The sequence below is a fragment of the Simochromis diagramma genome, unplaced genomic scaffold (assembly GCF_900408965.1).
Source record: "Simochromis diagramma unplaced genomic scaffold, fSimDia1.1 OVJJ01000604.1, whole genome shotgun sequence".
NCBI classification, from domain to species: Eukaryota; Metazoa; Chordata; class Actinopteri; order Cichliformes; family Cichlidae; genus Simochromis; species Simochromis diagramma.
Genome location: NW_024387416.1, coordinates 4936882 through 4949205, shown reverse-complemented (window position 1 = coordinate 4949205; position 12324 = coordinate 4936882). Strand labels below are relative to the sequence as shown.

The 12324-nt window shown below is 39.9% G+C and overlaps 1 protein-coding gene and 1 non-coding gene across 3 annotated transcripts in view; one reads left to right on the top strand and one right to left on the bottom strand.

Annotated features, from left to right (window-relative positions):
• The first annotated feature begins 2027 nt into the window (after positions 1–2027).
• The window catches only part of LOC120721763 (meiosis 1 associated protein), a 53574-nt gene continuing 43277 nt past the window's right edge, over positions 2028–12324 (top strand). Inside the window, exons 1-5 of one of the 2 annotated variants that reach the window (XM_040012299.1) lie at positions 2028–2712; positions 3089–3196; positions 4869–5132; positions 5309–5506; positions 9629–9803. In XM_040012299.1, coding sequence (XP_039868233.1) covers positions 4875–5132; positions 5309–5506; positions 9629–9803 — 631 coding nt within the window. In that variant the 5' untranslated portion in view covers positions 2028–2712; positions 3089–3196; positions 4869–4874. The remainder of the gene's footprint in view (positions 2713–3088; positions 3197–4868; positions 5133–5308; positions 5507–9628; positions 9804–12324) is intronic. The other variant, XM_040012298.1, reaches the window with a different exon arrangement.
• trnaa-ugc lies at positions 5939–6010 on the bottom strand. The gene has a single exon. It is a non-coding gene; the product is annotated as a tRNA-Ala (tRNA).

Genomic DNA, 12324 nt, shown 5'->3' with positions numbered 1-12324 from the left:
TGAAAATAGCTTCTGTCAACAGCTTCCATCTGACCCCCTTCCGCCAAAACTGCTAGGATGTAGAGGATTTTCTAATTTCATGCTCTTGTTCCCATCTTAGGGAATTTAACTAAAACCTCTCAAGGAAGCAAACAACTTAGCAGAACCGACTTAACGTTCATTTAACCTCAGTTGCTCAGTGAATAAAACTAAGACGGAAGTGAAATTCAAAACTGGGCAAAAACGAGCGAAAAGAGCAACTAGTGTGCACGAAAAGTGCTAAAAACCACCGGGCAAACTTTGCCTGATCCCCAGGAGTAAATCAAAAAGACACAGCGGATTAGTATGTTGGTGCAAAGCTCCTATTGACCTAGAAGTGTGTGCGTTCATCACAACAAAATTGGGAAGCAAATTCATGTGTGCATTTTGTGCACGTGTGTGTGTGTGTGTGTGTGTGCTCTTTGTGTAAAACTGATTAAGCTCCAATCATATCAGTGCACCTAATCCCTTTACACAGACCCTCATAGTTCAGACTGACTGCTCAACATCCATCCCAGTCAAGCTCCTCACAGTGAAGTCCCTGCAACAGGATGCACAACATATACATTTAGGATAAAAATAGAGCTTTGAGCAAGGGCAGGCAAGTGGGATGTTGACAGGAGGTATAAAGAGTGACTGGAAAAAAAAAACCTGGAAGATGGTGCAGGTGCGTGGGATATGAAAAGTTTAGCCAAAAAAGAAAAAGGCAAGATGGAGAACTGCCAGTGCCTTCAAGAAGCCACCGCCCAATAGGTGACATTAAGCCCTAATCAGCTGCTGACACGCAAACACACACATAGATATACGCACAGAAAGACAGAGTGTGTTTTCACATCAGGACCGGCTACATATTCATCCCCAAATGGTTTTGCCAGGTGCAGTGGGTTGGCAGAAGTTAAGTTTATTTTATTTTTTTCCTTTTTCCCACCAATAAACACACATACCTCTTATCTCCCTTAAACAGATGTGCATGTTCCAGTTTCTTCATGACAAACTCATATACCCTGGCAGTGACATGTTTCACTGGGAGCATTTGTGTGTGCCTGAGAGAGAGTGACGGGGAGCGAGAGAGAGACGGCGAGTATGACTGTGCACGATTGCAGCAGCTCTCATTTCACGACAGAGCTCTCACCAAAGCCTTTTATGCAGACCCCTTTACAAAGCCCCTTCATCCACGCATACACACACATTCATCAAAAACCTTGTATTCCATTTTCCAAGACTGCAGCTCCCTTCACATCTTGATTGCACCTTTACAGCTCGGACCGTCTGGCTCTCTCACATATAAACAGCCACAAAGTCCAAGAAAGCACTTGAATCAAGCAAACCAGCAATCAGGAACACATTTCCATGCCCTTTTATTCTGTCCCTGCACTTTGCCTCTCATTGATCTTTTTCTGTATTCATCTACAAATGATGAATAGAAATAAACACAGAAGCGGGGCAGAACAAGATGCAAATGGGGTTTTTGAATTAACATTTCGAAAAAAGTTATGGGGATTTTTTTATTCTTTAATATAAACTTAGCTCAACAGGTAAGGGAATTTGTGTTTGGTTGTGTATTTCATTGCTGTAACAATGCTTCTTTGATATAAATCTTTTACCATTGGAAAGCCTGTTTATGTCCTCTTAAGTGGTACTGCATTTGTAAGAAAAATACAATTGTGGGTTGAGCTGCATAGTTGAATATGTAAGATGCCTGTGAAAAACTTGCCAAATCTTCTCTGTCAATGCCAAACAGGTTATTCTGATATTGACTCTTGTTTTGAGCTTCTGGTACCCCTGGAGATAACAATCAGGTGCCTGACTGGTACCTGATTAACAGTACCTGCTACACCGGTGTCTGCTCCAAGCATGCCATGTTTGACTGATCTGGATAGGGCTTGTGCACAGAGAAACTTCAAGCATTTGTTCTGCAAAACCAAGTTGTAGCGTCATTTGGAGTGAGCCATAGTACATCTCCAAATTGAAGGCCAGTTTCCATACAACAGAGGATGTCAGAGGCAGACCGCAAGGTGGTTGTTCTGAGAAGATAATACCACAGTGTATTTAAGGAGAAATAACAATCAGTTGGGTAGATGAAACGTTGAAATTGCTGCTTACTAAGATTAAAGAAATTTAACACAACAACTGAAAATAATAACGTCTCAGCAACTTAATAAAAATCTGTTTGTCTTGAATTTAATTAAAAAAACTCTCTACCATCTATTACAGATGTTTAATTCAAATAATATTAAAATGTAGATGAAATTCTCTAAAAATGAATTATCAGTTTTATATACCTGCAAAATTCACCACATATGTCAGTTTTATTCAGCAATAATAAATTAGCAGAGTAAACTAGAAATTGTTTCAAAGTAAGTTTAGTTAACTCCCAGTGTAACATTATTGGTGCTGTGTCTCTATTATGTTATTTATGCCCTTTTGTATTGAAGCTGTTCTGGATTCAGGTTACAAAATGTATTTACAGGCCTACTGTTAGCTAGCTAACGTTAGCATGCTAACCGACTAACTCTCAGGTCTAGGTTAGCTATTTTGTTGATAAGAAGCAGAGCCTGTGCATGTTGTATCGCAACAGTTTGCTGGTTTTCTCTCGGGGGCTTTTCTATATACTTTTATTAACCTGTCTACTTGACATAACAGACCGTCCAGCAGAAGCTATTTTCAGAGAAGTTGGAACTTAACCTCAGCAAGGTAATGTTAGCTAAACTTTGCAAGGTATAAGTTGCTAATCCTAGCTAAAATTAATATAACAGCTTTCTAATCTAAGAATAATCTAATTTACATGTGTTTAGTTTTTAAATACTAATAAATTAATGTTTTTTGCCACCTATTATTTGTGTCAAATTAAAGACATGACCACAGCCAGTATGGATTGCTTGGCTTATTAAAGCTGCACAAAAAGAGATGTGTTTGTGTCACTGTAGTGTGATGTTAAATTCACACCACTAAGTAATGCCTGAAATATTTTTTAGGTCAGTGAATAACCAACCCAAAACCCCTGTGGTAAAAGGATTCATTTTTTTAGCTACTGGGTTGAATCTGATTACATTTATTTGTCTTTGAACAGAGTCTAGTCTTAGAGGTGATGCAAGATCAAGGTGTGAAGGTGAAAGATATTTGATCTGGGTGGTGGGAAGCACAGAATTTGGCTTAGAAGAGGAGAACTGAGTCAGAGGTAGATGAAAAGGGCACACAATCAAACAATGCACATATTTACACAATGTGCCCTTTATATTGAAGACAACAATAGAGCAGGGCCTGGGGATACAGGATTAAAAGACCTGGGATGATAAAGAGTGCTCGGAGCTCAGCCTTTGAGGGATTATTTCTGTCAATGGTTTTGCCCTGATAAGTCCACTCCAAGCTCTCTAGTAATGGCTCTAAATCTGTTGTATTTGCTTCTGTTTTTAGCCTTGAGTCAGGCCTAGGACTTGCCTTTACTATTTCAGGTTTTTAAGTGTGTTTTACATAGACATGATATATCCTATGTCTCAGAGTAATTTCATTTTGTAACATATCAGTCAAATAGTGTGCTAATTTGCACATCCCAGTCAAAGCTTAATTGCTATAACAATCAGTCCCATACCAAAGGATATTCTGTTTAAAATGAATTGAAAAAATGATCAAATCTTCATATTTGACAATCAGCAATTAATTCAGCAATTTAATCAGTTATTTGCTTAAAATGGAATTCACGTCACAGTCCCTTATGTGTAAACTACACAACAAAATGCCATCAGCTGCACTCAACAAGCTGTGGAAATTAAACAACCAGCTGAATAGCTGTGTGTCAGTAAAGGGAGACAACGATGCTGCAGATATATATTCCATAATGACGGGTTTCTGATGGAGTAACTGTTTATAGAAAGATTAGGGGGTTCCCCTCTTTAACCCTTTGGGCACATCCTGTGTGATGGATGACTGATTGCTTCCTTTTGACAGCCACACAGATGGCCCTTCTTACAAAATATATATGTTCAGACTGTTCAGTCATCTACCCCTCTGAAATCTACAGGAAATATTGCAAGGATATGTTTGGGGGTTTTCCCCGAATGCGGATGCAAAAGGAAAAAATGAGGTACTGATATTTTTCAAATGTGTTGTAGTCCGTTTTTTTAAGTGGGTTTTATTTTCTCAAGCATGGAATTGTGCTTACGTGCATAGTCACCCTCACAAAGACCCATTCCCAGCTGTCAATTACTACATTTCATATTATAATGGTGTTTTGTTTTTTTTTGCATTTTGGATTGCTGGTTATACAAAACAGACAATTTAAAGGTTCTAAAATATTAAACATGTTGCCGGTATCATATCTTTAAAACAGCAGTGAGAAAATTGATCAGTATTTGGAGCATTCGACACATTAGCGTTGCTTACTTTAGTCTTCTTCATATGCTCCATTTTGTCCATTTTGGTTTTACATATTTTCATTTATGATTTATTCCAGCATAGTAACATGATTCTGATTAAGTGAACATTTGAGAGCAGCAGAGCTGGCTGTGTTATCATTTCAGATTATATTCTATTGTTTTCAGTGTTCAACTACTTCTTTTCCCACCATCCTCCTCAGATCTAAAGGAAAGCCCTGAGTTATGTAAGAATGGACTGATTTATAACCTAGTTTCTCGCTACATATTTTCATATGCAGCATAACTCATTTATTCTGTTTATTTTGTTCTGTTCTAGTTTCCCTACTGATGATTAGAACTGCAGATAATGTACTTATTTAATGAATCTTGTTCATTCCTAAGGGTGATTGTCATTACAGGGGAAGAGACCTTACATTTTTCTTTTGTTGTCTTTGTGTACTTTATGTGTTCCTTCAGCATTGTGTTTGTGGTTTGCAGGCTATCATGGAGAGCAGAAAGAGGGCAGCAGCTTCTTCCAACTCTCCAAGTTTGGTTTTCTGGTCCTCGTCGTTCCCACGGCAACCAGCCAGGGTCCTAATTGTGGAGGCGCTGCCGCCCCGATGGTCAGAGACCCGCACAGTTCTTTGCGATGCTCTCGACAACTTCTTGTCTCTGGCCTCTAGTCTGGATGGGCCCTGTAGGATACCTCTACTGAGCCTGTATGCCGTCAGCAGGCAGCGGGAATGTCTATTGCCACTTGTGGTAAGATGGATAAAAGTGTAATATTCCTGAAAGCAGTGCAAAACACATTTTTCTCTCCTATAATTGCTTTTTCTTTCATACATAAATATCAGCCCTTTTCCTGCTTTGCATTCTGTCATCCACATTATCTCCCATTTTTATCCATTTTTCATTCCCTGTCACTTTTGTTATTTTAGCAAGTTCGTGGTAACTTCGCCAGGCTGCATTCCTGTGTTGAAGAGCTGAGGTCTATTCCAAGTGAAGGTTGTATCAGAGGAGCAGCCGCGGGAGCTGATCTGCTGCGACAGGCAGTGCTGGACAGTCTGCAGCAGTTTAAACAGTACATCAGACACACCAGCGCTGGCAGTCAGGCCGGCAGCAACATCTCTGTGGAGGTGAGAAGCGACACTTCACAGCAAGAAATGAATTTCTATGTAAAACTGCACATTTGTACAAGTCACAGGGACTGGGTAGCGAGTTACAGTTGGCAGACAGCTTTTAGAAAGGGTGTCACACACAGCCTGTTTAACTTTGTTGATGGTTAGTGGAGTAATAAACACATATAAAGCCTCTAACTATCTGCACAAAGAGGTTAACAGGCTCTTTCAGTTACTATTTTCTAAGAAATTGCTTAGTAGGTTTGTAAGTGCTGATCGATTATACTGAACACACACTGCTAGAGAGCCAGTTAGATCTGTGGTATAAGAGTACCCTGGTAACTGTTACAGTAAATACAAAGCATTAAACCATAATCTTGTTTCTTGTCCTCAAATTCCACTTTGTAGCACAGAAATCTGAGTCTAAATAGTTCTAAATGGCAACAGAAGTGGAGATGCTGGGGATTGAACCCAGGACCTCATACATGCAAAGCATGCGCTCTACCACTGAGCTACATCCCCTATGAGGCACAGGGAGCATGTTGATCATAAAAGCTTTATGAGATTCATCAGCGCTTTCTAAGTAGGAGAACACATTGAGAAATTTCCATCGAAACCGAAGCATTACCTGCGGCAGGTAAATTACTTCTTTCCATCCCCTGAACTGTCAATTAGATCTGTGAGGAGAATAATAGGCACAGTTTTTCATGTTTTTTCATTTACATATTTTTCTTTCTCTGCAGTTGTTGTCACTGGATTTCTTTTTTTTTTTAACTTTATCTTCATTTTCATTATCAAGGATAATCTTTTTAGCTGCAGACCAGCTCACGCTAAATAGATCCCCTTTGGATATTCAAGATAGAGGTTCCACTCATACCTATTAAATGAGCTGTCCTCAGGTCCAATTCAGTGTATTAAGCAGCTGCAAAAAACAGACTGAACAAGGCAATCTCATTAGCATGTCTCTGTTAACAACCCTCTGCTAATGGCTCTTCATGTTTTATATGAAACAGTGCACTTAAAATAAGCCTGTCCACATATGAAATGGAGCAAAAGAGCTACTATTTATCTGCTTGTGAACCATCTCTGTAGAAAGAGGACATCGCAAAAAGCTTTAGTAGTTTCAGTGTTTCCCCATTTGAAGGGGGAAATCGGATCAGGTATCGCTACTTAACGCCAGTGTACGAAATAGTGAAGCCAGTTTCCTTAGTGAGCTTCGTGCAGTCAGTTTCAAAAAGTAAATCCTCTTGTATCCTGTTGTATTGACTCATTATTGAACAGTTAAGTGTAACATTACAAGTTTCACTAAAAGCTCATATCTGCTGCTCAAGTTCATAGATCCGTTCAATTCTATTAATGTTGTGTAATGTTTTTTGCTAATGGTATGCAAAAACATGCAGGCTCATAACGCACCGCACAAAACATTTTTGGTGTCACCAAGTGATAGTTTATGGCATGTGTTCACTCTCACTTTAACAAATTAGATGCTTTCAGCTCACTGAAAACATCTAATTTGTTAAATGTACGGGTCAGGCCGGCAGTCAGCCAGTAAGAACTGTGGTAGCTGCTGAACATTGTGTCCTCTGGACACCAGGCTGTAGGTTGTTGACGAGATTTTGTAAATTCCAGCCAGCTTTTTATGAGGCACTGGACAGATGATTGCACTAAGACCCACTGCTTCCAAGGGTAGGAGATATGAATAACGCTGTTAGGAGACAGCGAAGGAAAAAACAGAAGCATGGCCCTTTGCATGTGTGTCTGTGTGTGCCTTGCTAGCCCACCAATACAATGCATGTTTTCATTCAGATACATGACGCTTAATGCATGCATGTATTCTCCTTGAGCAGCAGTTTCCATCCACTTTTTCTAAACAGCCGGAAGCCGAGAGCAGCTCTCATCAATAACCGAAATACAATCATCATTTCCTGCTACTGTTAATGTGATTCAGTAGAATGCTAAATGTCAGCCTAGCATTATTTTATCTTTTTTCCCCCATTAGGCATGTAAATGACACAGAAAACTAATTTCATCTCTTCCCATGATCACATTTTTCTGCTTATTTTAAGTTGCTGTCTTTAGTCCAAATGTTCAGCAGAAATCTTCATTATTAAAAAGATAACGGATGAGTAAAAACATTTTAAAACGTATTACCAGTAGTTTTGTTCATTTACAGATAATGAGAGCTCAGTTAGAGAAAAAAAATAAATTAAAGGGATAGCTCGCTCCCAAATCGAGTTGACATATTTTCCCTCTTGGGCTGTGATGCTGTTTATCTGTTTAGATTGTTTTGTTGTGTTTTCCAGTTTTATCTGCTGTAGAATACCGCCTTCCCTTGAATATAACAGGACATGAAGGCATCTGCTTTAGTGCTCAAATACATTTGAAAATCTCAGCAGTAATGTCTCTCTCTAGAAATCTTGAGTAACCCAGTTACTCACAAAGACCCTCAAACCTTGTTCCATACAGAACCCAACATTACAGGTCATTCAGAGGGGAAGCCATTAATCTTCACATCATCTTCAAATGAAAAGCCATTAATAAACTCAGATGAGTGACTAGCTCAGGATTTCTGCAAAGAGACAGTTTTTACAATATGTTTTGTTAAGGTACAGTATTGTGCAAAAATGTTGAGCTGCCCTCACTTCTTTGTGTTTTTGTAAAACGAGGTAGTTTACTGAAACATGCAAATAGAGATACAGAAATGCAACTCTAACAACTTGAAAGTCAGTGTGTGATGTGACCATCTTTGTTCTATAACACAGTGTGAACTGTCTTATTATTGTTATTGCAGTTTCTTGAAGTAGTCTTCAGGAATACTTTTCCAAGGTTTTTAAAGGACATTCAAAAGTCTTCTTTTAATGTTGGCTGACTTTTGTTCTATTCTTTCCGGCACTGCCTCAATAATGTTGAGGTTCAGGCTCTGTGTATGCTAATCCATCACTGATAGTAGTCCATAGTAGTAGTTTTATGTTTTTCCATCAAGGTATGTTTTTACCTATAATGTAGGCACTATTCTATCATTATCCTTCTTCTGAAATATTGACAATAGTTTGAACCAAACATGTGGATTTATCAGCTGTTGCTTCTGATTTTCAAACCAGTTTATGTGTAATTTAGCATATCTAAGTCTTTTCTAGTTGTTTCCCTTCCTTAAATTGGGATTGGCTTCTTGACAGCCACTCTTCCACTGAAATTAGTTCGTATGAGGCTTCAGTGAATTGTAGATCGAATAACACAAGGACCAGCTGTATCTCTTAGGTCGTTTATCAGGTTCAGCTCTTGAGTTAGTTGCCTTTATATGCTTGAATGAGTGTTAAGAGGCTTAACACATAACAAAAACTTAGAGATACAGTACTTAGAAATGCGTTTAGGTCAGTTAAAATCCAGAAAGAGGCACATCTTTACAATATCTCCAAAACAGGGCGTATTTAACATAAAATAATCTAAACCGAGAAAGAGAACTAAAGACAGGAAAAAAGTCATACACCTTTAGAGTGTCTTTAAATGTAGAGTTGAGTCTGCATGTACCACTTTCCTTTTGGGCTGACATTGTTTTGTATCTAGTGGTTGTGACATCACATGTTCATTTTAGTAACTGTAATTTACTGCATGTCATGTCCCCAAACTCCCAACAGACACAGCACTGTCAGACATAAAGAATGCTTTGTTGTGGTGTTGCTGTGTCCTGTGACTCTGATATAATCCTTCATAAAACCAGCTGGAACACTTCAAATACAGAAAGGTTTTGGGAAAGAGTTGTGGCAAAGAACATCAATGTGGCTTGCTAATGAAAAGTGATAGTGTTTGTGTAGTGTGGTTGTGGAAGAGCAGCGAATGGGTTACATCATCGCAAGACATCACAGATTAATTGCAGCACACTTGAGTTGAAGTAGTTTGAATGGCATGGATGTCATTCTCATCAGTCGGCGCATAAAACAAGTAGTGGCCAGAATATTGTGCAGTGTGGTTTAAAGAAGCATTAAGAGGGCACCTCTCAGTTCTTTTTGAGCCTGATGACTTTTTTGCACTGTGTTGCATTGAGGTCAGCTTGCCGCTTGACATTGGAAACCTAATGAAATGTCTATGTCTGTGCTCCTGGGAGTTTTCTTATTTGTCTTAATATTTGTGCTGCTTCCCCAGGTTACTCTGGTGACCAGCCAGCCAGGCCGTAGCATTGTTCATCAGCTGGAGATGGGGCTCAAAGATGCTGACCTGGTTTCACTGAAGCGACTCCTGGTAGTGCAGATCTACAGTACAGGAGACTGGGGCCAAGACGCTCTCTCACCTGAGGCCGCCGCACCCTCAGAGACTGAAGGTAGGAAATACAAATACACACACAAAACACAAGACTGGAACATGCACACACACTCAGACCCACACAAATTGAGACTGTAGGGTCATTAAAGAGGAGACAGGCTGTCAGCTGTTACTGCAGGCTAACCAGGAGTGCATGTAACTCAGTTTAAAACAACAAGCAAAAAGCATTAACAAACACTCAGTCCTCATGAAGTCTGTTATCTATTTCCAAAGCAGACTTGACTCCTCCGCACTTTCCACATATCTCCCCCCCCCGTGCTTTCTTAATCATGCTCTGCGAAGCTGTGTAGCACTGACCCATTTATAACACCCTATTTTTACTATTTTTTTACTGTTTTCAGCATATCTGCGCGCCACACTCATCACATATGTCACGGTTTGTATAACTTGGCTACAATCCAAACATTTGCCAGTCCTCTCTTAGAGAGCCTGATTTCATAATCACATGTCATGTTTTTTAATTACACGAAGGTTCAAGTGATGTGGTTTGGTTTGAGTAAGTAGAGGGTGCAATGAGGGCTGCGTAGGAATAAAGGGGTGAAAAGGCAGAAGAACAGAAAGTGAGAAAGAAACATCCAAGTGGGAGCAAATAATGAGGACTGAGGCGTTTCATATAAAACTATTTGTGCATCGTCTGTTTATTCCTTGATCATAAATAGTTATTTGTATCTGTGGAGAAAATGACTTAGCAGACTTTAAGATTGGGTTGTTTTTTTCTCAGAAGTGTGTGTGTGTGTGTGAGAGAGATGCTGGAAACATTATACTAATGATGTTTCAGAGGAGACAAACTGTATTATGCAAAATCCACTCTCATTGTTCTTGAACATAATTAAGTGTCCCCACTGTGTCTAGAGGCCCAGAAGTCATGAGAAAGTTTCTTTGCTTTCTCCATAGATCAGAATATGTGTCTCTGAATGAGCCATTCAGATTTTGAGCAGCTTTTAACGTTAAAAGGGGATAACCACAGCTCCTGACTGCCAAAGAGAGCTCTTAAATCATAAATAAACAGATGCAGTTCGCCATTGTTATTTTCTTGCTGGAGTAGTGTTCTGTTAACTTTGTTGAACATACAGCCTGCAGGTCTGAACTAACCCATCAAAGAGTAGAGTCTGGCCCTCTGGATGGATTTGCAGAGTGTTAAAATTGGAGAAGGAAGGTGTAATTTTGGACTTTCAACTGTAATTTGCACCAGAAAGCATGTTCCAAGATGTTAAGAATGGATAGCATAGAAAACATCATGTTGCCAATCATCTGTCTGAATCATAATCAGTTTTATAGCCTTAAATTACCTATAATACCACAAGATAAAAAACTTGCACGGTATGTACCACCGACAGTTAGAGGAAGTGGCTGACATCCAGAAATCCTACCAGTGGCTGGACAAAGCTGGACTGAAAGACAGTACAGAGGCACTAATCATGGCAGCACAAGAACAAGCTCTGAGCACAAGATCCATAGAAGCTGGGGTCTATTACACCAGGCAAGACCCCAGGTGCAGGCTGTGTAAAGATGCCCCTGAGACAATCCAGCACATAACAGCAGGGTGCAAGATGCTAGCAGGCAGGGCATACTGTACATGGATCGCCATAACCAAGTGTTCAGTATAGTATACAGAAACATCTCCCGAGGTCAAAATGGGAGACGCCCCCTAGGGTGGTTGAGAATAATTGAGCTAAGATCCTGTGGGACTTCAAGATACAGACGGACAAAATGGGGATGGCTGACCAACTGGACATAGCGGTGTTAGGCAAACAGAAGAAGAAGGCCATAGTGACAGATGTAGCCATACTGAATGACAGCAACATCATGAAGAAGGAACACAAGAAGCTCGTGAAGTACCAAGGGCTCGGAGAAGAGCTCGAGAAGATGTGGAGGGTGAAGGTAACAGTGGTCCCAGTGGGAAGCGGAGCACTAGGACTCCCAGAGATCTCTGTTCAGAAGAGCGCAGTCCTAGGAACAGCTGAGCTACTGCACAGGATCCTCAAGCTAGAGGATAGAGAGAAATTCAACCTTCATATTTTTAACATTTTCAGAGTTCCTCATGGTATACAGGGCTGAAACAAAATTCTGTACTTCCTATTTTATTCTTACTTTCAATTTCATACATTAAATTTGTACTTGATAATTGCTTCTAATTGCTGATAATGGACGCTCTGCGGTCCTAGTTTTATTGGATTTATCCTCGGCCTTCGATATGGTAGATCACAACATCTTATTAGCGAGGCTTGAGCATACTGTAGGCATTAAAGGTGTTGCCCTTGATTGGTTTAAATCATACCTCTCCAATAGGTTCTTCTCTGTCAACCTGGGCACTTGCTCTTCCTCCGCTGCACCTGTCTGCTGTGGTGTGCCTCAAGGATCTGTGTTAGGCCCTATTCTTTTCTCACTGTATATGCTCCCTCTAAGTGCAATCTTTGAGAAATACCGCACCGCTTTCCACTGCTATGCTGACGATCTACAGATCTACTTTGAACTAAATGATGATCTCGCTTTGTCCTTCCATTGTTTCCAAGAGTGCA